Source organism: Aquila chrysaetos, chromosome Z (genome assembly GCF_900496995.4).
Source record: "Aquila chrysaetos chrysaetos chromosome Z, bAquChr1.4, whole genome shotgun sequence".
NCBI lineage: Eukaryota > Metazoa > Chordata > Aves > Accipitriformes > Accipitridae > Aquila > Aquila chrysaetos.
The window spans coordinates 76,803,449-76,824,455 of record NC_044030.1 but is presented as its reverse complement, the minus strand read 5'-3'; the positions used below and the strand labels follow the sequence as shown (position 1 = coordinate 76,824,455).

Sequence of the window (21,007 nt, the reverse complement as noted above, 5' to 3'; positions counted from 1 at the left end):
GCATCTAGTGAGGTTTGGCAGTGTGGAGGATTATTGGGATGTGTACTTCATGTAATGTAGTGCTTTCCTGGATTTCCTGTAAGAAATGGTGCTGACGTTAAATGGGGTTAGTATTGGGTGTGTCTCCTCTTCACAGAGGAATCTGGAAAACCCTTCCAAGCAGTCACATGTGACCCAGCTGCTATCAGTCACTGTCCAGTGGGCAGAAAGGGTGGAGTGACTGGTAGAAAGCTGATTGTTGGACATTGTATTGTAAATCAGATAAACTTAATAGCTTTGTGTGTCTCTGGACAGGGTAATGAATTTGCAGGTTGTCTGAGCAGGAAGATGCTAATTCATGTGAATTAGGAGAGATTCTAATTCATTCTCAAGACATCTGGCAAAATGGTAGATCAATTTGCTACCACAGGCAAGAGAGTAGAATCTCTTTTTTTTGTTTTGTTTTGGTTTTGTGGTTTTTGTTCCCCCCTCCTTCCTGAGAAGAATCCAGGAGTGATAGTTGTTGCTTTTTAGATGTGGTTGGTTGCTGAAGAAAGCCTGCCTTCCCTTTGTTTGATGTGGTTGCCAAGGCCTTGAGAAAAGTAAGTCAAGTTATCCTGTGGGCATTTAGAGTGGTCAGATTGAAAAAAGCTCTTTGCTACATGAACGGGAACTGCAATGTAAAAGTGTTTGTGTTTTTTTTTTTTTTTCATTTTGATGAACTATTAAAAATTAATAAACTCTTATTGTGTCCATTCCATTTATTCTGGGCTACTTATTAAAGCAGATCGATCGCTTGGTTCAGTTGAGGTATATTTAGTAGTACTGGGCTTGCTGTTGAGGCTATCTGGATTCTTCCACAGTTGTCTTTGTCAAACAGGTGATGTCAAACAGGTGAAGGACTGTTTCAGATACTAAGTCAGAAAAATTCTGCCCTTAGATGCAACCTTAGTTCTTCAGGTACTGATGGAAATCTTCACTATGTTCCTACTCTCTGCCAGTTACCAAGCAAAGTGGCATTTTGCAGTCGCTCTTCTTCCTTCTGGCAGCAGAGCAGTTCTCTGGTCAGCCCGGCCCTCCATTCACATCAAGCAGTAACAAAATGTTATCCTCCGTTTACTGTGAATGTGGTCTCAGCTTTTATGTCTGTTGGTACATGAAGGTCCCCACTGTGCTTCCATCACATCCTTCTCAAAGGGAATACACTGGGGCATAAAGTGTTCTCTTCCCTGCTTGAGTGGAACAGTGTTTCTATGTAAACCAGTGGTTTGTTTCCCCTGGCAGAAAAACAAAGTATAAAGTAATAAATGTGACTTAAATCTCTTGTCTCTCAATGGCCCCTGAGGCTGAAGGAATCTCTCAGCTGCAATAACCACCCCAGCTCAACCAGGCTGTGCTGTGAGAAGATGGAGCCCAAGCAGACCCTGCTCTGGGCCCTCTGCAGTTACAGCAGAGGCTGTCGAGGTGCTGCTGAGTGCCGCCAGGTCCCTGGGGCCTCCTGTGCAATCATCCTTCCTCTGAGCTAGTTCAGGAAAATATTTTCCATCTGAACATAATATATCTCTGGATGGATGAGACCTTTTAGACCTGTCTCAGGCTGGGAATATCAAGGTGGCTGTGACATGTGGAATCTTCATAATAGACTTGGAAAACCATTAAACTGCTGTTTTATCCCACTCTTTCTTTCTTAGAGTTATGAAGGGATGAGAAGAGTTTCATGGCACAGTCAGTACTGTTGTTCTGCTATGGCCTGTGCAATTGCATTTAATAGCATACCTCTGATGCTGCTGGGCCTTTTATAGGAATCGTGTGAAACAAATCGGGTGAGGTCACTGCCTGGCCTCTGTTTCCTCCAGCCTGGAGCACCTTTTGGGTAGTGGGAAAGACAAGGGTTCCTCTCCCTCAGGTGGAAGGTGAGGCTGTGCAGGGGCTGTGCATGTAAAATGTTTTGGTATCCAGGGGAGGGAAAGGTCCGTGTGTCAGGGTGGGATCCCCAGGGACAGAACAGTCCTCGTTAGATGTGCCAGTCTTGCACCACTTGCCAGACTCTCATGGATTTTATAAAAAGCTCCCAAGAAGTGAGTAGGAGGTGGTGAGTTCCTGGCTCTGCAATGAGTACATGGGCTATAGCTGTTGATGCAGAGTTCAGACAGCAAAATCATTAACAAAGGCTCAGTTACAGAAAATGTAACAGACCTGAAGGGCTAGAGCACTGCCTAGCCAGCACTTCCCTCCCTTCTGTGCGTGTGCTGCAAGGTGCACAGGCTGAGATTTTGGTGTGTTGACTTAGTCTTGGGTAGTATGAGCTGTTTGCTGTAGTCTCTTACTTCTGTTGCTTAAGCAACCTTTGCACCTAGTGCTATGTATCACTGTGCACTGAAGTCTGAGCACCTGGGAAAGGTGAGAAAAGCACAGAGTGAAATGGAAATATTTATCGATTCTGCTGTTCAGATGGGGACAGTTATTGTAGAAGTTGGAGTGCTCTGGAAAACGCATTAACGTTGCATTTGTGTTTCACAGGGAAGAAGCAGCTATCCGTCAAATTGCTGATCATGAAAATGCATTTTGAATGCTCTGCTTCCAGCATTGCATTTCTTTTTAAAAGCACTAGTTAAACTGCATCCTTTCATTCTTCTAATTTCTCCCACAGCCCTTCCATGGCACTTTATTGGCCTCTGTGTAAGGATGTAGATTTTGTTGTAGTGTGTTGAGTGACCAGCTCGTAAGTCATGTGCTGGATTTAGTTAAGATGTAATCTTTTGGCCATCTGCTCAGGCACTCCCCGCGTCTGCATCCCTCTGATTTGCAAGCAAATGTAAAAGGTGATCTCGAATCTGCAGATGTTCAGAACACCCAGGTTCCCTGTAACTGAATACAAGCGTGTTCCTGCTTAGGAGGTTTGAGCAATGCGTTGTCTGAACCTCGCAGTAATTTGGCATGCTCAATTTTAATTCTCTGCCTGGTGTATGGGGCACCTAGTGAGGAAAAAAAATTATCCTTCAGACTGATTGAAAAATAAGTGGATAGCAAGAATTTCTCTGTAGAACTGAGTTCAAGAATACTCGGATATATGTTCTGCTATTGTTTTTCCACTCTCCCACAATGATTCTGGACTTTTTTTGCAATCTCTGGCTTGTATTTTCCTTTCCTAGTCTTTAGGAGTCTGGCTCTCCAGCCTTTTGTAAATGACAGCTGTACAGCATCTGGAATCCTGTTGTGGCTTTTTTTTTTTTTTAAGTTGCAGGCAAGATTTCAACTTAATTTTTTTCTTGTCTCTTTATTTAGAGCAACACCAAAATGGTGAGAGATTCCCAGAGAAAAAAAAAAATCTCTGGATGAATTGAATGTTTACATCAATTTTTGTTGCTTTTGTATCTGTCTTTCTAACTTACACCTGGTTATTTCAGTGCAACCCATCTGCTTTCTAATAGCTCCTTGAACTGAGGTACAATAGCTATGTCTCTGATATGCCCGTCTCTTTTTAGTGATTAAATGAATCTACGTGTGCACAGTGAGAGCAGGTGCATCTCTGTGCATCTGTATAATGCAGTGCTCGCACATGGCAGTGCAAAGCACTAGGTCTCTTTCCTTTCTAATTTTCTATTGTTTTTGTTCCCTCCCTGATGTCCTTCTCATACAGGGTTGCAGTGGTGTAGGATTAGAGTTCAGTGTAGTTCCATGTTTGCATGTGAATGGCTGGACTTTGTGCTGCCTGTGTGCTGAGAGAAGCCATTTGAAACTGAATGGAATTCAACGTTCCCAAATAGTTTAAAAATATGTCTTCCCCAGAGCCCAGAAGTGCCTGTGGGATAAATGGGAGTGAGTCAGGAAATCTCTGATCTAGACCTTTGACTTACTTTGTCTTCAGGTTTTTACTTTGTGGCAACACAGAAGCAACTGTATCTGTAAAACTTCGTCTCGCTGAGTGCTCTAGAGAATAGTTTCGTTTTGTGATACAGATGCTATTTCATAAAAGGTACTGTTTCATATGGCTTGATTTCAGCCTGCTGCCCTCCTGCCCCTGGAGTAGCAATGGGTTTTCAGCCTTTGTTGCAACACTGTGGGTAATTAACTGCTAATGCGTCAGGCTTCTTCACAACTTCCTTACTCCTTTGTGTCCTTTCTTGAGCACTGGGCATAGAGGAGCTCTAACCAGGCAGGAGGAGCAGGTGTGGGTACAGAGGTTTCCCTAGCGAAGCTAACCTTATTGTGCCTTTCCAAAGCTGTGGTCCTTCGGCAGTGGCATGGTGCATACTGTTCTGTGCATTGCATCCGACCCGTGAATTCCCTGGGCTGATGAACAGGCTGGGTCTTGGCAGTGTCTAACAGCTCTTTCCAGCTCTGAACTCCTGGACACTCACCCTGTTGTATGGGGAATGCTGTGGTCTTACGGCCAGTCCTGATCCTGAGATGCTGTGAGAGTTGTACCTTTGCAATGATTTTCACACCCCCGTAGGAAGTGCTTTCCAGTGGGCTAACAAAATAAAAACATGTCCAAGTCGCTTTTTGTGGGAACTTTTTGGACATGCTGTGTAAACTTGCAGATAGAGCAAAAGAGTTACTGCTGAGATGAGACTCCCATGTTCGTGATCCAGCTCTTATTTATAAGCCCCGCGTCTGCAGCTAAAGGTATAATTTATTATATGTGGGTTGTCTAGAGGTATGGGGTTCATTCCTGGTAGTTACTAAAGATATAAGACTCCATTTAAGGGTCCGTAGCAGGCCTGTGATCTTCATTTAGCCTCGCTGCTGCCCCAGGATATCCCTGTTGCTGCGAGCCCTGGGACAGCTCTTGCTGAGGTCCCACACAGGCACCCTTTTCAGCATGCCAAGGCAGTGTGGGGTTTGCTGCCTTTCATCAAATGAACTTGTTAATATTTAGAGGTTGTGACCATAATGTACAGACAGCACCTGTCTCTTAGTTTGCATATTGCTTGCTGCAGAGATAGTGTCTCGTCTTTGTGTCTAGGAGCCATTGGGCCACTCTGGCTGCTTTTTTGACAAATAATACCAAATTTCCACACTGGGGTTGCCTCTGCTTCCCTGCTAACAGCAGTGGAGCTTGTTACGAACAGGGAGAGAGACCAGCTGGAGCTTACTGTGCAATCCCCTGCGCTCTTTCTCTTTTTTTCCTTCCCTGAAGCATATGCACTTGTTTCTTTGTCTCCTTCCTCTTGCAAAGGCGGGGAGAGGGGAGGATCAGAGATAAGCTAGTGTCTGCCCACTCCAAGGCAGTAGTATTTCATGAAGTGCCTGCTTTTGTGTGGTATCCAAAGGCACCTGGAAAGTGGGTAGATTGCCCTGCCTGTTTCTCAGTGGTTAAACAGACTGACTGATTTGGAGATTAAAAAGGAATCTGCATCTTCAGTCAGCAGGAACACTGGCCCCCACCATTGTATGTTTTGCTTGCACCATTAGATTTAGCATCAGGAATGCTTCAGGCCTTGAACCTGGGAGAAAATAAACCTGTTTATTTTGGACCCAAAGGCTTGTAGGCCTGGCAGTCTGGGTAAAAGCTGCAGCTCTTCTAACTTCTGTTTGAGATGCTTCTGCCTCATACTATGCCTGGTACAGCATTTCCTTCATGCAAGCATCTGTCAGGACTGTAAATGCTTGCAAAGGAGAGTTTCTCAAATAGCAAGGGTGTTGTCCAGCATCACACTTCATTGCAGCTCTGTGCATGTAACTGTGCAAGGGTCATTATTTTATTTTATTTTTGAATGTTCCTTTCTAGAACATTTATCTAGGAAGTTAGACTCTGTGAGCCATTAGTAAGTGGTGGGTGCTCTGTTTTTTGGCAGAAACTTAACTACACCAGTTTTTAAATCTTTTTGCTCCCTGGTGTATCTTGCTTCCTAGCTTGTTAAATATATTTTCTTCTTAGTGTTAGTTTTCCACTGGGAAAACCAGCTGGAGCCTAGAGATGACTTCTCTGAGTGCTTACACTTAGCAATACCAGTGAGGATATGAACTTGCAAAAGAGAAATGGAAACAAAATGTCCCCTAGGTAGACATGGACCTTCTCCATCTGGTGAGATAAGAGTCAGTGCTGTTTTATGTTTTAACCATTGTTTTTGATAAATACTGTCCTGGAATTAAATTAACAGAAGAGAGCTTGGAAAAGTGACATTTGGGTTTAGACTGCTGCTTGTTTGGCGTAGTGGGTTAATTTGATTTTACGGATGTCATATTATAGAGCAACTATTCAGGCTTGATTATTTTCAAGTTGTGGTTGAAAGTCTGCTCTGCACTGTTAAGAGAGATTCTTTGTTTATAAAGAAATGTTTATTTCTTCTAGAGTGTCTGTAACTTTGTAAGCGAGGTGGTATGAAATGATGTATTGCTAAGCAGCAGTAACTTCTGGTTACAAAGGACTGATTTTGAAATTGCTTTGCATTAGCTATATCACATTGCTTTCCAAACGTTAATCCTACGATTATTTTTTAAATGCACTGATTTAGAGAGATGACATGCAGTACAGAAGAGGTTTTGTCTCTGGATCTGATAAAGTGTTAAAATGAGTGCTGATTTCTAGCTATCAGGCCTCTACTGGGGATGTTGTCCAATTAATGTGATGCCCTGTGACACTCTGACTCAAATGAAACTGTAGCAAGACAAAAACACTAACAGCCTCTTTTTTTTTTTTTTTTCCTTTTTTTCTCTATACAGTAAAAAAAGCTAAACTCCAAGGACCACCAGGTAAGCCATGCTCTACTGCTTGTTCACAGCAATGATGACACCTGCTCTCTCACTCTTCATGCTGCTCCCTCCAGTTTTCATTTACCTCCTCTCGGCTCCTCCATGTTCTCCTTAAGAGTGACAAAAGCTACCCTGAGAATCCAGGCAGCCTGAGTTAGTAGAAAGCTTGGTGCTGTGACCTGGTGTCACAGTGCTAAGAAACCTCTACCTGCTCACCAGACCTGAACAGGTGATGGGTGAGGAAAGATGTTCCCTTTCTGTCACCAATTCCCACCCACCCTGCCCTTTCCTCTCACCCTTCCTCTGTCCCTGTTAAAAACAGGATCTGAAAATGTCCACTGAGCAGAGCTGGTGTGTGCCTGTCTGGATTCAGTGCCTCCTTGATCCTGGTTGGGATTGCTGGAAGGTACCACAGAAGTGATTCATCCTCTTTTGTGGCAGTCTGTAACGGCTGTGCTTGGGACTGAAATCCCATCCGCTAGGTTTTGTGTCTGCATAATAAAATAATAACAAACAGCTGGTGACACCCAGAATTTACAATCTAGGCAACTATTTCACTGTGGTTCAGTAGCTAGCAAGGAAACTCTTAGAAGGCAAATATATTTATTGAATGAAATTTGATGTACAGTTTACAAAAGAATACACAGTTTGCTTCCGGAATAACACCTATTCAAGTGTTTTGATCTGAAGCAATTGCACAGCTGTATTCGTGACTTATTTGCTCAGCTTTATTCTTTTGATACAACCATCCTCAGGTTATAGCAGAAAGTTTCCCAGGTCTCCTTGTCCATACTCCATGTCCGGTCAAGATCTGTGTGTGCACCAACCTTGAATTTCCAGGGAAGGAAAGCTGAGTGCCCAGACTAGAAGGGAGATAGTGTGTACTTTATCCTTTCTCCAATCAATAAGCCTGCTCGTGCCTGCAAAATATTTGTCCTGTTATCTAGGTTTAACTCAACCGAAGTGTGTGGTTTCACTGACAAGCCCAATGTCCCAGGAGGATGCAAGTGATGTAGGTAGATATGAGGGAATCTGACTTTCAGTGACTCCCACTTCTTCCTGAGCTTCTGGATCACGTAGTTTCCCTTTCCGCCCTTTCTGTTAGGATATTTGAAGCTAGATGCTGGGACATGCTATAGTAGCCCGCAGCAATGATGCCTGCAAATTTTGGCAGTATTAAAGTGGCCTGTGATTTAACTTATGCTGGGAATAAATGCAGCAGAACATTGAGGTATTAAAATATGCACACTGCTTTCTAGCCACTTAGCATATGTCTTCTTGCAGGCTTGATGAAACTGATAAGATAGGTTTGAGGTGGTAACTCCCCTTAAAAGGGAGTTTGTTCATTCTCAGATGCTGATATTTAAACTTTGTATGTATCTGTGCTTGGCTGCTTTTGGTGTTATTAGCAAAGAGGTAGCAGCAACTAGGAAAAAACTTGTTCCAGGCTTTTTCTTCAGACTTAAAATAAAAAGCAAAACATCTAAACAAAACTTGTTTTGTCAAAATGTGATTGTAATGTGGTTCTTCTAGGTCAGCTGGTTTAATCAATATAGATCAGTTTTAGCACATTTAGCACAACTCACTGTTTTCCTTCTGCCACTGACTGGTCTGTAAAGTTCTTTGTGGATTCATGGGTAGAAAACCAGGCTGGAACTAGGAGAGCAGTTGGGTCAGAAGGGAAGAGATGGTACGATCAGCCCAACTGCTTGTTTGTATGTTTTGCAAGTTTGTTTTTTGCTCTGCATTGTCTGCATGATGGGCCCTATTCCTTCAGACTGTCTTTTCTTACTGTCCTCTGCATTTCAGTAACAGCATCTTACACACAAAGTGTCTGTGTTCTTCAGGATTTTACACTCTTCGTCCCTGAGTTACTGCAAGTGCTTAGTTGCCTCTTTTTGTTTGTTTGTGCATTAATTTCTAAAAAAACCTGTGATTGAAAATTTGATGGTAGATTAAAAACATCTTGAATGTTTGGCTCCTTAAGCCAGTGATGTCTTCCCATACGGGCTTTTTGTCTTCCCATATGGGCATACAGGATGCAATGTATGGACTGAAAACTTTGAAATGCTGCACTTATGTGATGAAAGGGTATACTGAAGGGGATGACTTCTTGCCTCTTATTCCCCAGATAAATTCAATACATATGTGACCCTGAAAGTGCAAAATGTGAAGAGCACGACAGTAGCCGTGCGAGGTGACCAACCCTGCTGGGAACAGGACTTCATGTTGTAAGTATGGTGTTGCACAGTGATGAGGTGCTTGTGGTCAAGTCCTTCCACAACACTGACAGTTACATGGAGCTGCTATTTTTTTGTATAAATTGGAGTACTTTAGGTAAAATGCGGAAGTGTGGTGACAACTTAAATCATGTGCTTTTTTGTTGTACACACTGACCTGTGCTGAATGAGATGTGCATTGGGAGATTGTCTCTGCTGGTGCCGTGCACTGGCTGGAGTAGCCTGTGTCCTTTAACAGTACCAAGTTGCCTGGATTCCTATTCTTAGACCTGTGTGTCAGGGTGCAGCAAGGGCTGGCTTGCTCCTGCAGAGACAGGGAGCCAGAAGCACAGTGTGGTAGGATGGCTGGTAGGGCAAGATCCTCACCAGATAGGACCCAGTCCCACAGTACCTGAGCAGCACAAGCTGGGCAGGCTGAAGGATCAGGCCAGTGTCTGCCGAGAGGTCAGGTCATCAGACAAGTTTGTAGTAATGAGGCAGGTCGGACGTCAAGCTGGGAGTGCGAGTTAGCAAGTCAGGCTCAGGTTGTGTCTGGTAATGGTAATCGGGGTCAGACATAGCCCAGCAGTTGCCAGTCAGGTCCATAGTGACGAGGCAAGTCTGAGACTGAGCTGGGAAGTCAGTCTGTGGTTTGGGTCTGGACTGATGGGGTCCGTGGCTAGGCACAGGCAGAGCTGCATCTGAGCTGGAGACAAGCACACCTACAACATAGCTTAGGCGAGGACTGAAGGCCCATAGCTGAGCTTAAATGGAACTCCTGGGCCATAGGAAGAGGGTGTGGATAGAGGCCACTGGTGAGGCTGATCAGGGCACTTAAGGGCTGTTGTTAGTACACTCAGGGCCTTGACATGGTGATCCCAGTTACCTCAGTGTGGGAGCTGCTTTTGTGTGTTGATGTTTTCTGCCATTGGCCTGGTGTCCATGAATGTGTTTTCCAGGTCCCCTGCTGCAGCTCGAGGGGCTGCCAGGCCCTGCCATGAGCAGGAGAACCAGTTCCAGCTCTCCCAGGGTTTCTGATGCAGTTGGCACTTCTGATTTGCTCTGGTCCTCATAGTCCTGACACATAGCCAGGGATTTCCCAGTATCTTTTAGAATGTTTTTTGGGGTTTTTTTTTTTGTTGTTTTTTTTTTCTTTTTTTTTTTTTCTGGTGGATGAATGACTCATTGATACATTGCATCTGCTTCTGTTTCTACAGCTTTGTAAGGCAAAATGAACTAAATTTACTAAATCCTGGACTCCAAGTGCTTTTCTCTGAACATGGCATGGACACTGCTGTTGTGGGGGGAGTGATGTTGTGTTCATCTTGTGGAGTCAAAGCTAGTGCTGCTGTTTTTGAGTGGGTCTGAGGTGTTTACATAGTATCTGTAGCAGAAGACCCACATGGGATTTTGTGAGTATGTTTCCCAATCCAGCAGCAGTTGGTTTTCCTCTGCCAAAAGTGGAAAGCTTTTGCCTCTGATTGAGGAGTTCACCTGAGTCAGTGCAGTGTTGCTATCATAGCTGTGTTCCCATCTACCTTGTTTGGTGGCAGTCTGCTTTTGGAGCAGCACATGAGGTGTGTGCTTCTGCACAGACAGTCTGGAGCCTATCCTTTGGCATCTGGTGAAATACGTGTGCTCCTGAATGCCACCATCTTCTCAGCTCTGCAGTTCCTGGTCAGACAGAGGCTGTGGTTATCACTGACGTAAACCATGCAGGACTGGGGTAAGGTTGGGGCAGGGAATTGTACCTGTCTGCCAAATCACATGCCCAAACCCAAACTACTAACTCATTCTTCCTGTGATTTGTGCTGATCCTGTGGACAGGAACTAGCTTTAAACATGGCCAGCTACAGAGGAGGCTGCTCACCACTCAGTTAAGAATGGTGCTTGTTTGTGTTGGACGATGGCTCTCACAGTTGCTCCTCCTCCTTCCTCTCAAACAGCTCCTGGAACTGCTGTCCGATATCAGCTGTGAGCTTAGCTAGCATGCTGTAAGGTCACTGTGTCGCTCCGTAATTAGTTGCTAGGGGATATGAAAGCAGAATATTAGCTGAACTACCTCACCATTATCGTCAGTGCTTTAGCCAGGCAACAGCACAGTTGTTCTGATGCTTTTTTATAACAAAAATATTACACGTGGCAGGGTGTGATGGGTTGACCCTGGCTGGTTGCCAGGTGCCCACCAAAGCCGCTCTATCACTCCCCCTCCTCAACTGGACAGGGGAGAGAAAATATAACAAAGAGCTTGTGGGTCGAGATAAGGACAGGGAGAGATCACTCACCAATTACCGTCACGGGCAAAACAGACTCAACTTGGGGAAAATTAACTCACTTTATTACAAATCAACCAGAGTAGGGTAATGAGAAAGAAAACCGAATCTTAGAACACCTTCCCTCCACCCCTCCCTTCTTCCCGGGCACAACTTCACTCCCGGCTTCTCTACCAACCCCCCCAGCGGCACAGGGGGACGGGGATGGGGTTTACGGTCAGTTCATCACACGTTGTTTTCTGCCGCTTCATCCTCCTCAGGGGGAGGACTCATCACACTCTTCCCTGCTCCAGTGTGGGGTCCCACCCATGGGAGACAGTCCTCCAAGAACTTCTCCAACGTGGGTCCTTCCCACGGGCTGCAGTTCTTCACAAACTGCTCCAGTGTGGGTCCCTTCCACGGCATGCAGTCCTTCAGGAGCACACTGCTCCAGTGTGGGTCCCCCACAGGGTCACAAGTCCTGCCAGAAAACCTGCTCCGTGGGCTCCTCTCTCCACAGATCCGCAGGTCCTGCCAGGAGCCTGCTCCAGCGCGGGCTTCCCACGGGGTCACAGCCTCCTTCGGGAACCCACCTGCTCCGGCGTGGGGTCCTCCACGGGCTGCAGGTGGATATTTGCTCCACCATGGACCTCCATGGACTGCAGGGGGACAGCCTGCCTCACCATGGTCTTCCCCACAGGCTGCAGGGGAATCTCTGCTCCGGCGCCTGGAGCATCTCCTCCCCCTCCTTCTTCACTGACCTTGGTGTCCGCAGGGAACTTGTTTTGCACTATCCTGTGTACATTAGGTTGTCCCAGGAGAAATAACAGTGATATTCCAATACTACTATTCACTGGTTTGCTCTTATTCTTTCTGGAGTTGGAAAAGGCTTTTGAACACCGAAGTTTTTCCTGGAGGGAAGGATGCTTTTACTGTCTGTGTTTGTGTTTATCTTTTTTATGAGGCATAGTAGAAGAACAGACTACAACCAAGAAAAGGTTTTCTGTCTGTGTTTGTTGTTTTTGCTTCCAAACTCCTTGTGAAACATAACACTTCAGAATTTGGGACTCTGAGGTTGTTTGAGATTTGCTTATTTACCAGACGAGTAAAACACTTTAATGTATTCTTTGGGGACATCTTCTAATTTTGAGGCAGCTTTAAAAGGACTGCATATTTGCAGCAAGCACCTCTTGAGTGAAAGTGCAAACTGATGTTTAGAACATGATGATTAAATCGGTGTTGAAGTTGTTAGAAATGTCTTTCATTTAAATTCTATGTGCATGTGGAAAGGGAGGGACACCAAATCCCAATCTCTGCTTTTGTTCTTTGAAGCTATTCTGCTTCTAACCAGAAGGTGGAGAAAGGGAGACACAGAGGCAATCAAAGCCACTGTACTGAAAATCTTTTTATTTTTTATTCTTATCTGGTGACCTGTCCTGTGGAGTTCTGTACAGAAGCCCATTGGGTGTCTTATGATCAATGTCTTGCTCTGTCAATGTCTGTTGAACCAAAGAACGGGGTTTTACAGTGTGCCTGAAATAGAGTATTTCTTCCTTCCCTTCCCTTCCTGGCCTCACATTAGTCCAACCAGCAAAAAATCAGTTGTTTCTGTTTTTATTGCAAGTTTGTGCAGTCAGATAAATATCATCTTCCAAGAGGCAAGCAATAGGAGGGCACAGCAGTGATGGTGCAGGTGACTAGTTGTTAGTTTGGCCATATTGAGTAGGTATATCCAAACAGAGGGAGCTGGAGACTTGATTTCAAGATGCTAGTGGTAAACTCATAATAGGCCTATGTAATAGCTTGATTTTGAACAATGTATGCTGAGTCACCCAAGTACTGGACACTCCTGACCTCAATTCCTGTGTCTTAAACAAGAGCAGAAGCACTTGGGTTTAAAATAGATATTAAAGTGCTTTGCTGTAGTTGCAGGGTTTGTCTTGAACCTTGTAGGCATGATATTATCTTTTAAAGTTGTAAGAATTCTCTGGGGCAAAGCTCAAATAGGTGCTGGGATTTGCAGCACTTCTTTTTTTTGGCCATGATGGCAGTCTATAGAAATTAGTGACTGATATGCTTTTAAATTCCCTTGATAAACTTAATGTGGATGCATTTGGACAGAAGGACAGCAGGCAGCAGTACTGTGTGTCCAAGATACCTACCTTTGGGGATTAGCGGTTGCACTAAAGGGAAGTCCCAAGCTCAGAGAAGTAGGAACAATAGCCTTTCTTCATGATAAGTGTGAGACAGTTGCATACCAACAGTCAGCTCAGGATTCTTCTCTACTTCATTGTTTTTACCAGCATTCAGGCTGTGTGTGTCTTATGCTGTTCCTAAGTAGGCATGTTATAAAGCAGCACAGAAGAGGGAGGAATAAGTACTATGAAGCATTGGGAAGAAGGGAATTTGAGATTCATCTGTGCCTTACTGAGAGGAAAGATGTTAATGAAAGCCTTCAGATAAGTATTTTCAAGAACTTGGCACTCAGTGGTCATGTGGCTGTATTGCCGCTTGCTGCCAGAGATTCGCATGGCTCAAAGCCTTGCAGTGTCATGCAGAGGAAGAAGCTAGTGCTGGAGCAGAAGTGGTGCAACGCAGCCCTGAGCAATAGGTAGTGCTGCTGATGCAGCTATGCTGGTTTTGGGACTGTTACTTTTGGCATGCGGCAGCTCCATTCATAGGTAAGTATTGGCATGTTTGGACCTGCCAAAGTACGCTTGTGTTTCTGTGCTGCCAAGAGCAAGGAGACACCTACTTTGTTAGAAATGGGGTGCCTGATGACAAAGAACAGCTCGCCTCTAGGTTTTGGCCCAAGATACAGTTCCTACTCCTGTGTACATAGCTGCAGAGACAAGTTTCTAACTGGCAGTCCATGCATGACATAGTTCAGGGTTTTAGTTTTCAATCTTTGTGTAGTTAGTGTTAAACTGCGATAAATCAGTCATTAGAAACTAGTGTTCCCTGTGAGTATGAGCCACCTTGACCACACACTTCCAGAAGCTCTCTGTAGCTTGACACAGCTGTGTGGAAAAAGTTCACTGGTATAATCATCATGGTAATGCAGAACCTAAAGCAGGATTAGACTGTATTCTGTTTTTTTCTCACCTGTACTGCCTTTTCTTTTCTTGCAGTGAGATCAGTCGGCTGGACCTGGGCCTAATTGTTGAAGTATGGAACAAAGGACTGATCTGGGACACCCTGGTTGGGACCGTGTGGATTGCTCTGAAGGCCATTCACCAATCTGATGAGGTTAAACTGACACAAAAGCTTTATTTTGACAGCTTTAATGTTGATAGTTAACGAGTTACAAATCTGGCCTGGTGCAGCCCGGGACTGTGCTCCTCAGCAAAATTTACACTTGCAAAGTCAGGAAGGCTGGGTGAGGGGAGGCGGCTGTTGGCATCACATTGTTGTTTTTCTTTTTGAAGGAGGCTGCCAATAGTGAGACCAAAACTGAGCTGAAGTAGGGGTCTTCGGTCTTACTTCACTCACATGGACTCAAAAACCAGGACTTAATCTGTTAAGGAACACATATAATTGACAAGTGTCTGAAATCTTAAGGACTGACTGCTTAGTCTGGTGCTCAAATTTCTTTGAGTTCCTGCTAAAGACAGAGGGTGCTTGGGTAATAGACAAGCTGGCCTTTGAGGTGGGCCCAGAGCATGTCTACATCATCTTCTTAAAGCTTCTGGTTGCAGTGTTAGGGGGTGTCAAGTGGTGCTAATATGAATTGAAAGAAGCAGGAAATGGGTTGCACCAATGTCTGTTACTGCCCTAACTTCTGAATTGGGCGGTTCTTGCAGCTAAGCAAGACATGTCTGGTTTTTTACCTCAAATTTCAGGGTGTTTATTTAAAAGATTATTGAATTTGAGCAGGGAGAGAGAGCGTGTATTTTCCATAAAAGGAAAAGAGTGGCGATGCCCAGCAGCAGGGCCATAAGGTCTAGCTGGTGCTCATTTCCTCTGGCTGTCCAGGCACTCCTTGGTGCCTGCCTTTGAGGACTTAGCTTTGCAGTTCCACTGAGAAGGCAGTAGTTCTCCTGGGAGGTGTTTGCTGCTTGTTGTGTTAAAGGCCTTTGAGATTTGGAAGAAAACCTGCCAGCATGTGCTGAATGGATGTCATTTCATGTTAAAATTGGGTACCAGGCCTTGATAAAACTGTAAGGCTCTTCCCAGAGTCTTTTATCTTAGCAAAGGTGTGAGAGTTGCTGCATAAGGACCTGCCAGACCTGAAATTTCACCTGTGTCTTGTGATTCACAGGAAGGTCCTGGGGAGTGGTCTACGCTGGAGGCAGAAGTTGTAATGAAACATGATGAAATCTGTGGAACCAAAAACCCGACTCCTCATAAAATTTTGCTGGACACAAGATTTGAATTACCTTTTGGTGAGTGCATTTCAATAGCTTACACAGGGTGCTGACAATGAAGAGAAAGTGTTTGGGAGCAACTTGTGTTTTATAATCAAGTTGTGCTCATTCTCAGTTCAGTTAAAATAGTTCAGTGCAGATCAAATTGCTGGTGTTCAGTTCTTGTTTGGCTTCTTTCTGACAAGATCAGAATAAATGGGAAAGATTTGAAGATCTCTGAATGCTGGAATGTTTAGACTAGCAGCGGTTTAAGAAACTATTAATACTATTTCAGGATTGTGCAGTCAGACATTTTGTTCCTGAGCAGGGAACATTCACTTCTTTGTATCTAGTCAAATATGGCTCTACAAGACATCAAGTGCGTTGTTAGAGCTGTTCTGTGGTAGGTACACTTAAACCCTGTTAGAAGTGAGTGGTTCACTTAGTGAAACATTAGTGCTCAGTGCTCCTGAACATTATCATTAGCAGAGTATATAAATAACTTGGTGCTATAAGAACTGCCTTTCTGGCAATTACTTGTGGTTGAAAAGAATGTGGAAAAGTAGCTAATTGAGCAAACCCATGTCAAATAACATTGTGATTTTTTTATTTTATTTTATTTTACTAAAAAAACCCGAACCAACCAACCAAAAAAAACCCCCCAAAACAAATAAAGAAACCCCAAAAGTAAGGCCTTAGCCAGAATGCATCCAAGGCTTACGTAGCTTCTCTTTCCAGTTCTTAGCTGACTCTTGGGACCAAGAACAGAGATGATGTTTTTGTGGCTCATCGTATTTTTTTTTTTCTGCATCTGGCATTGAAGTGTTTCATAGTTGTCTGTCATTGCAAGGCTCATTTCTCCCCCTCTGCCTGTTCCTTGTTTTATGCTGCTGAGCCCCTGGCAGTGTGAGCAATTTGTATCATGCCCTAAGCACTGGTGGAGCATTTGTACACCCATTGGCATTTGGCCAGCAACTGTCAGGACTGGCCATCTGTTGTGGAAAAAAGTTAGGTCATCTATTAGTTTTATACCCCCTTTCTGGGTGCAAGGGAGGATGCAGTCTTTGGCCCTGCAGCACTACAGTCACTACTAACAGTATGTTGTGCTCTGAGTGTACTATTTTGAGTGCACAGTCCACTGGATGGTGCAATTCAGGCTGAGTGCAGTGTTTTATAGATGTAATAGGCACTGCTCTTTAACTACAGTCCAGTGTAGAAAGGGAAAAGGAAAAAGGTATCTGACCTCTCAGCTGTCTTGACAACTAAGCTGTCTAATGTTGGCCTGGAGCCATCCTTCTTCCTCATGAAAATGTCCTGGTGATTCACTGCTGCTGTCACCCTGTCAGTGGGAAGTTTATTACTGAAATTGCTTGTTACATAGGAAGAGGAACAACTTGCTTTCCTTCTGAGGTGAAACATTGGTTCTTTGGGGTAGGTGTTTAAGCTTCTGGGAGGGAGAGAACATAGCACACGTAGCTGAAGGCAAGGCTTGTAGCTGCTACCTTCTTATCTAAGTTCATTCTGACACAGTTGCTTGTAAACTGTCTCTGCTTTAAAAGAAAATGAAGTTCTGATGTCTCCCTATGTATTCAGAGAGTATCCAAAAGAGAATTTGTTTTCTTCTGCAATTCAAGTTTTGGACTGTATTGCAGTTTGTGATTTTTTTTTTTTTTTTTTTTTTTTTTTTCATGTATAGGAAAACAGAATCCCTGTAAAACATTATGTGTTAGAGCATCTGGATTTAAAAAATAAAAAAATATTTCATGTAATAGTGTGTTTTCTCCCTACTGCTATACTCAAAACACAGGACTCTCTGTTTGTTTGTTTGTTTTGTTTTTTTTTAACTACTATTTAAAAATGTATGATGTTCTATAGAACATAGAGTTCTAAGAAGTAGGATTTCATGCAGAAAACTGAAAAAATAAAGTAAATAACAAGTTTATTGTGACTCTTCTGTTTTTAACACAATTAATCATTTAAATCATATCTATTACTTATTCCTTTTCTTGCTATGCCAATACTGAAATAGCAGGAACTCCACACTGCTGTATTGAAGGGTTTTTATTTTAGAGTGTGAAAAGTTGTCTGCCTGTCCAGTGTTTCATAATGTCTAGGAAGAAATGGGTGCATTAGTTAGTTCTTTCAAGGCTCCTGCTGCTTTTCACTTGAAGAGTGCTGCAGTTTTTCTTGGATCTTCTCCATTTTCAGTCTGTCCTGCCATGGTGAGGTCAGAAGCAAGCTGGAAAGTGGTAGGCACCAAGAGTGTGAGATATTCCTTTAGAGATATCATCCACCTATATCACCTTCTCCAGTGGTGCTTCCCTTCACACCATGCCTGAACATCTCCTGCCATCAACTCTAGGATAGAGAAGGACCCTGCAAGATGGGTTAGGCTCTGTCTCCCTGCCCTTGCAGTACACTGAGACTTGGAGGGATGCATGGAGGTAGCTCAGCTCACATCACTGCCTCTGTATCTCTCCTGATGGATTTGCAGGTCAGTTTCCCTTTAAGTGGAAGGTAGCAGTATGGACTTTTAGTGCCCCATATGTTAAGACTGTGTTGTCATATGAGCTGGGAACTGCTGCTTTAAACCTACACAGAGAACTAAATGCATCACTGATCTGCTGTGGAAGTTCTTAAGTCAGCAGCTCTGTTGCTGTAGAGGTAATGTTTTAATAACAGCATGTTTGGAGTGATACTTAGGAACACTGTGTATCATGTTTTTTTTCCCAGGTGAAGATCTCCTGGCTATTGTAGATACACAAGAACCAGAGCGATATGTGTGTACATGTACAGCTTGTGCTACTTTCCAAATCTGGTAAAATACAGCTGTCTGGGATAGCAGCTTTAAAAAAATAGTGTGTTCTTCTGTTTGGCTGTGCTTCTGTGCTTTTTCTATCACTTCTGGCTGCTCTGTTTCATTTAGGTTAGATGTTGCACATGGATGCAGTACCCCAGGTTATTCAGTCTGTGTATATAAAATGTTTCATTATATTTAGATGGAGCTTGAGAAGTTTTTAAGGGATTGTAAAAGAGAATAAATGAATTTGAAAGCCAGAAAAGCTGCAGTCCTTGGTGTAAAACATGATTGTATATGCAAAGAGGTTTAGAAACGGGTTTTGTTGTTTGCACTGTATTTATCCTGGATTAGTTTGCTGCTTCTGCTTCCACCTGATATGTTCAAGATTCTTCCTCCTTGGTATGTCTTTTCCTGGTACTCTGGAGACTGGCAACAGCTAAAGCTGAAATAAATACAGAATGTGCTGACGGTACTAGTAGTAGTACATGATGCAGACAACTTTGGGTTTTTTGGTTTTGTTTTTTCATCTGAAGTTGGTTATAAGTGTTTACCACGCTTGGAGTTGGGAAGCAATCATTTCCTACGAAAGGCTGGTGAAAGTTGTAGTCTCTGCTCCTGGTGATATAAAATAACCCTTCCTGAGGTCATCCAGGAGTTAAATTTTGTTAATGCCCAAATTTCTAATGGGACAAAGAATATCTATGGTGGCCTTGATATATCCTCCATGTATCGCATTGCACATTCCAGATGCAGCTCTTGCGTTGTGTTTCAGTAGTGGTGTTAGTGTGACATTACCTTGTGATGTATAGGAGAGAGACCAGATCTGTGGGCCCTTCTGTGGTGAGCATGTGTGTGTGACAGACTGCGGTGCTGGGGACTAGACTGTCATCTAATGTTCTCTGCCAGTCCTATGTCCTTAAATGTTCAATCTTGCAGAAGCAGAATGACTGAAAATCCTCTTCCATGAAAGTGCAGCAAAGTGTGAGCATTTGAAATATGAAGTGTTAGTGAGAGCTGGTATTAACCCCTAGGGTGCAAAGCATTTTTATGCTTGGTAGTCTTTTAAAAATGGCAATAAACTGCCTTCTTGATGGGAGGAAGTGGTTGTTAGTGAAGACAGGCTGGAGCAGCTTTCTCCACTGATCATCTGTTTCTTCTCAGGAAAAAGACAGACATGTCAAGGAAGGGAGACAGCTTTTTCTTCTTGGTTGGTTTAGAAAATTTGCTGGTAGGGAGAAGACAGTCTTGCTATTATTGTCTTGATGTAGTGAATGTGTGCTGGCACAGACTTCACAAGATGCTGCTTTTCAAGTGTAAAATTGTGCTGTTTAAAAGCAATTTTACTCTGTCCCCCTTTTTTAGAAGTGCCATGGCTATGTGCAAGTCCCTCACAGGATGGAGTACTCAGAAACGCTTTTGGCTCCCAAACTAGAGTGGTTTGGGTCTGTGCCAGGCTGTTTCTAGTAGATAATTGGAGTGAAAATGCTTTTAGTGTTCTTACCACTCCCAGGCTGGGAGCATGCTGATCTGCATTCAGCCATCAGGTGGAGTAAATGTGCTTTGTTGTTTTATTGTCTTGGGAACTGTACAGAAAGAGAAATGCTCAGCTCTGCAAAGTTATTTCAGTGAGAACTTCTGAAGATTCCCATACCTCTGGAAAGGGAAGAAATTGGGGCTGGGAAGAGAGGAAGCCAGGTGAAGGCTTGTAGGAAAGGGGGGAGAGGGAGGGCATCACTTTTACTTCCAGCACTTGTTCTCACTCATGCCAACCTGGGGTATGCCCCAGCCCAGGACCTGCTACCTGGGAAAAACTCAGGTGGCACAAGGTGATGTGCAAGGAGTAGAGCAAGAAAGCTTTAGGGCTGAAACTCCTGGTTATTGCCGAGCTAGAGATCTCTAAGTGGGAATACTGTCATGTTTAGGTACATGAGGGAGTCTAACTGTGAGTGAAGTGGTCTGTACAGGTGCAGCAAATTCTCCTCTAATTCCTTCCTCAGTCTGATAAATCACTGTACTGCTGTGTCCCCATTTCTGTGGTGGTGCAGTGTATTAGGGTGTTAGGGCCCTGGGTGCACTGATAAGTCTTAATTGCTTTGAGCAGCCTCACCTGGGACCTCCACCCACATCCCCTGCTCATGGGCCAGAAGTCCCACTTCAGCTCAGCTCTGAGCCTTCACTCCTGAGTGATGCTGTGGGAGTTGCTGATCCCCCACCTCAGCCATAGCCATGTCTGTGCCTGCTTATGCACCCCATAGATCTGGGCCCAGATGTGGCCTGACTTCCTGGCTTGACCTCAGATCTGCCTTGTCACCATGGACCTGCCTGCCGATCTGGGTTCCTGATTGAACTTGGCCATAATCTCTGGGCCTACCCTGCTCACCTTGCTCAGGTGCTGTAGTCTGGGGCACTGGCTGGCAAGTCCGCTGCCCTGCCAGCCATGTGATCTCCTTTGCCTCCCCTCCCTTAGGCAGTAGCCAGACTTCTCTGCTCCTTGACACCAGGAGCCCAGAGAAGACAGGGGGTTCAGCTTCCAGCTGAAGATGGCAGTAGGAGCAAGGACAGTAAAGCTTGCAACATTTCCCTGTTGGTATCAAATTAAGCATCCCCAAAAGGTAGCGAACATATCTGCCCATCTCCTCTCTGTCCTTGTTCAGCAGTTTTGTTTCACTGACATATGGCCTTGCTCCTCTTGTTTACCAAGCATGATGTCAG

General features: G+C 44.1%; 1 protein-coding gene across 19 annotated transcripts in view; it reads left to right on the top strand.

The window, feature by feature from the left end:
- The window catches only part of UNC13B (unc-13 homolog B), a 225,204-nt gene that overhangs the window by 23,183 nt on the left and 181,014 nt on the right, over window positions 1-21,007 (top strand). For all 19 annotated transcript variants that reach the window (XM_030003613.2, XM_030003611.2, XM_030003607.2 and 16 more), the window contains exons 2-5: window positions 6,649-6,678; window positions 8,810-8,909; window positions 14,281-14,398; window positions 15,411-15,534. In XM_030003613.2, coding sequence (XP_029859473.1) covers window positions 6,649-6,678; window positions 8,810-8,909; window positions 14,281-14,398; window positions 15,411-15,534 — 372 coding nt within the window. The remainder of the gene's footprint in view (window positions 1-6,648; window positions 6,679-8,809; window positions 8,910-14,280; window positions 14,399-15,410; window positions 15,535-21,007) is intronic.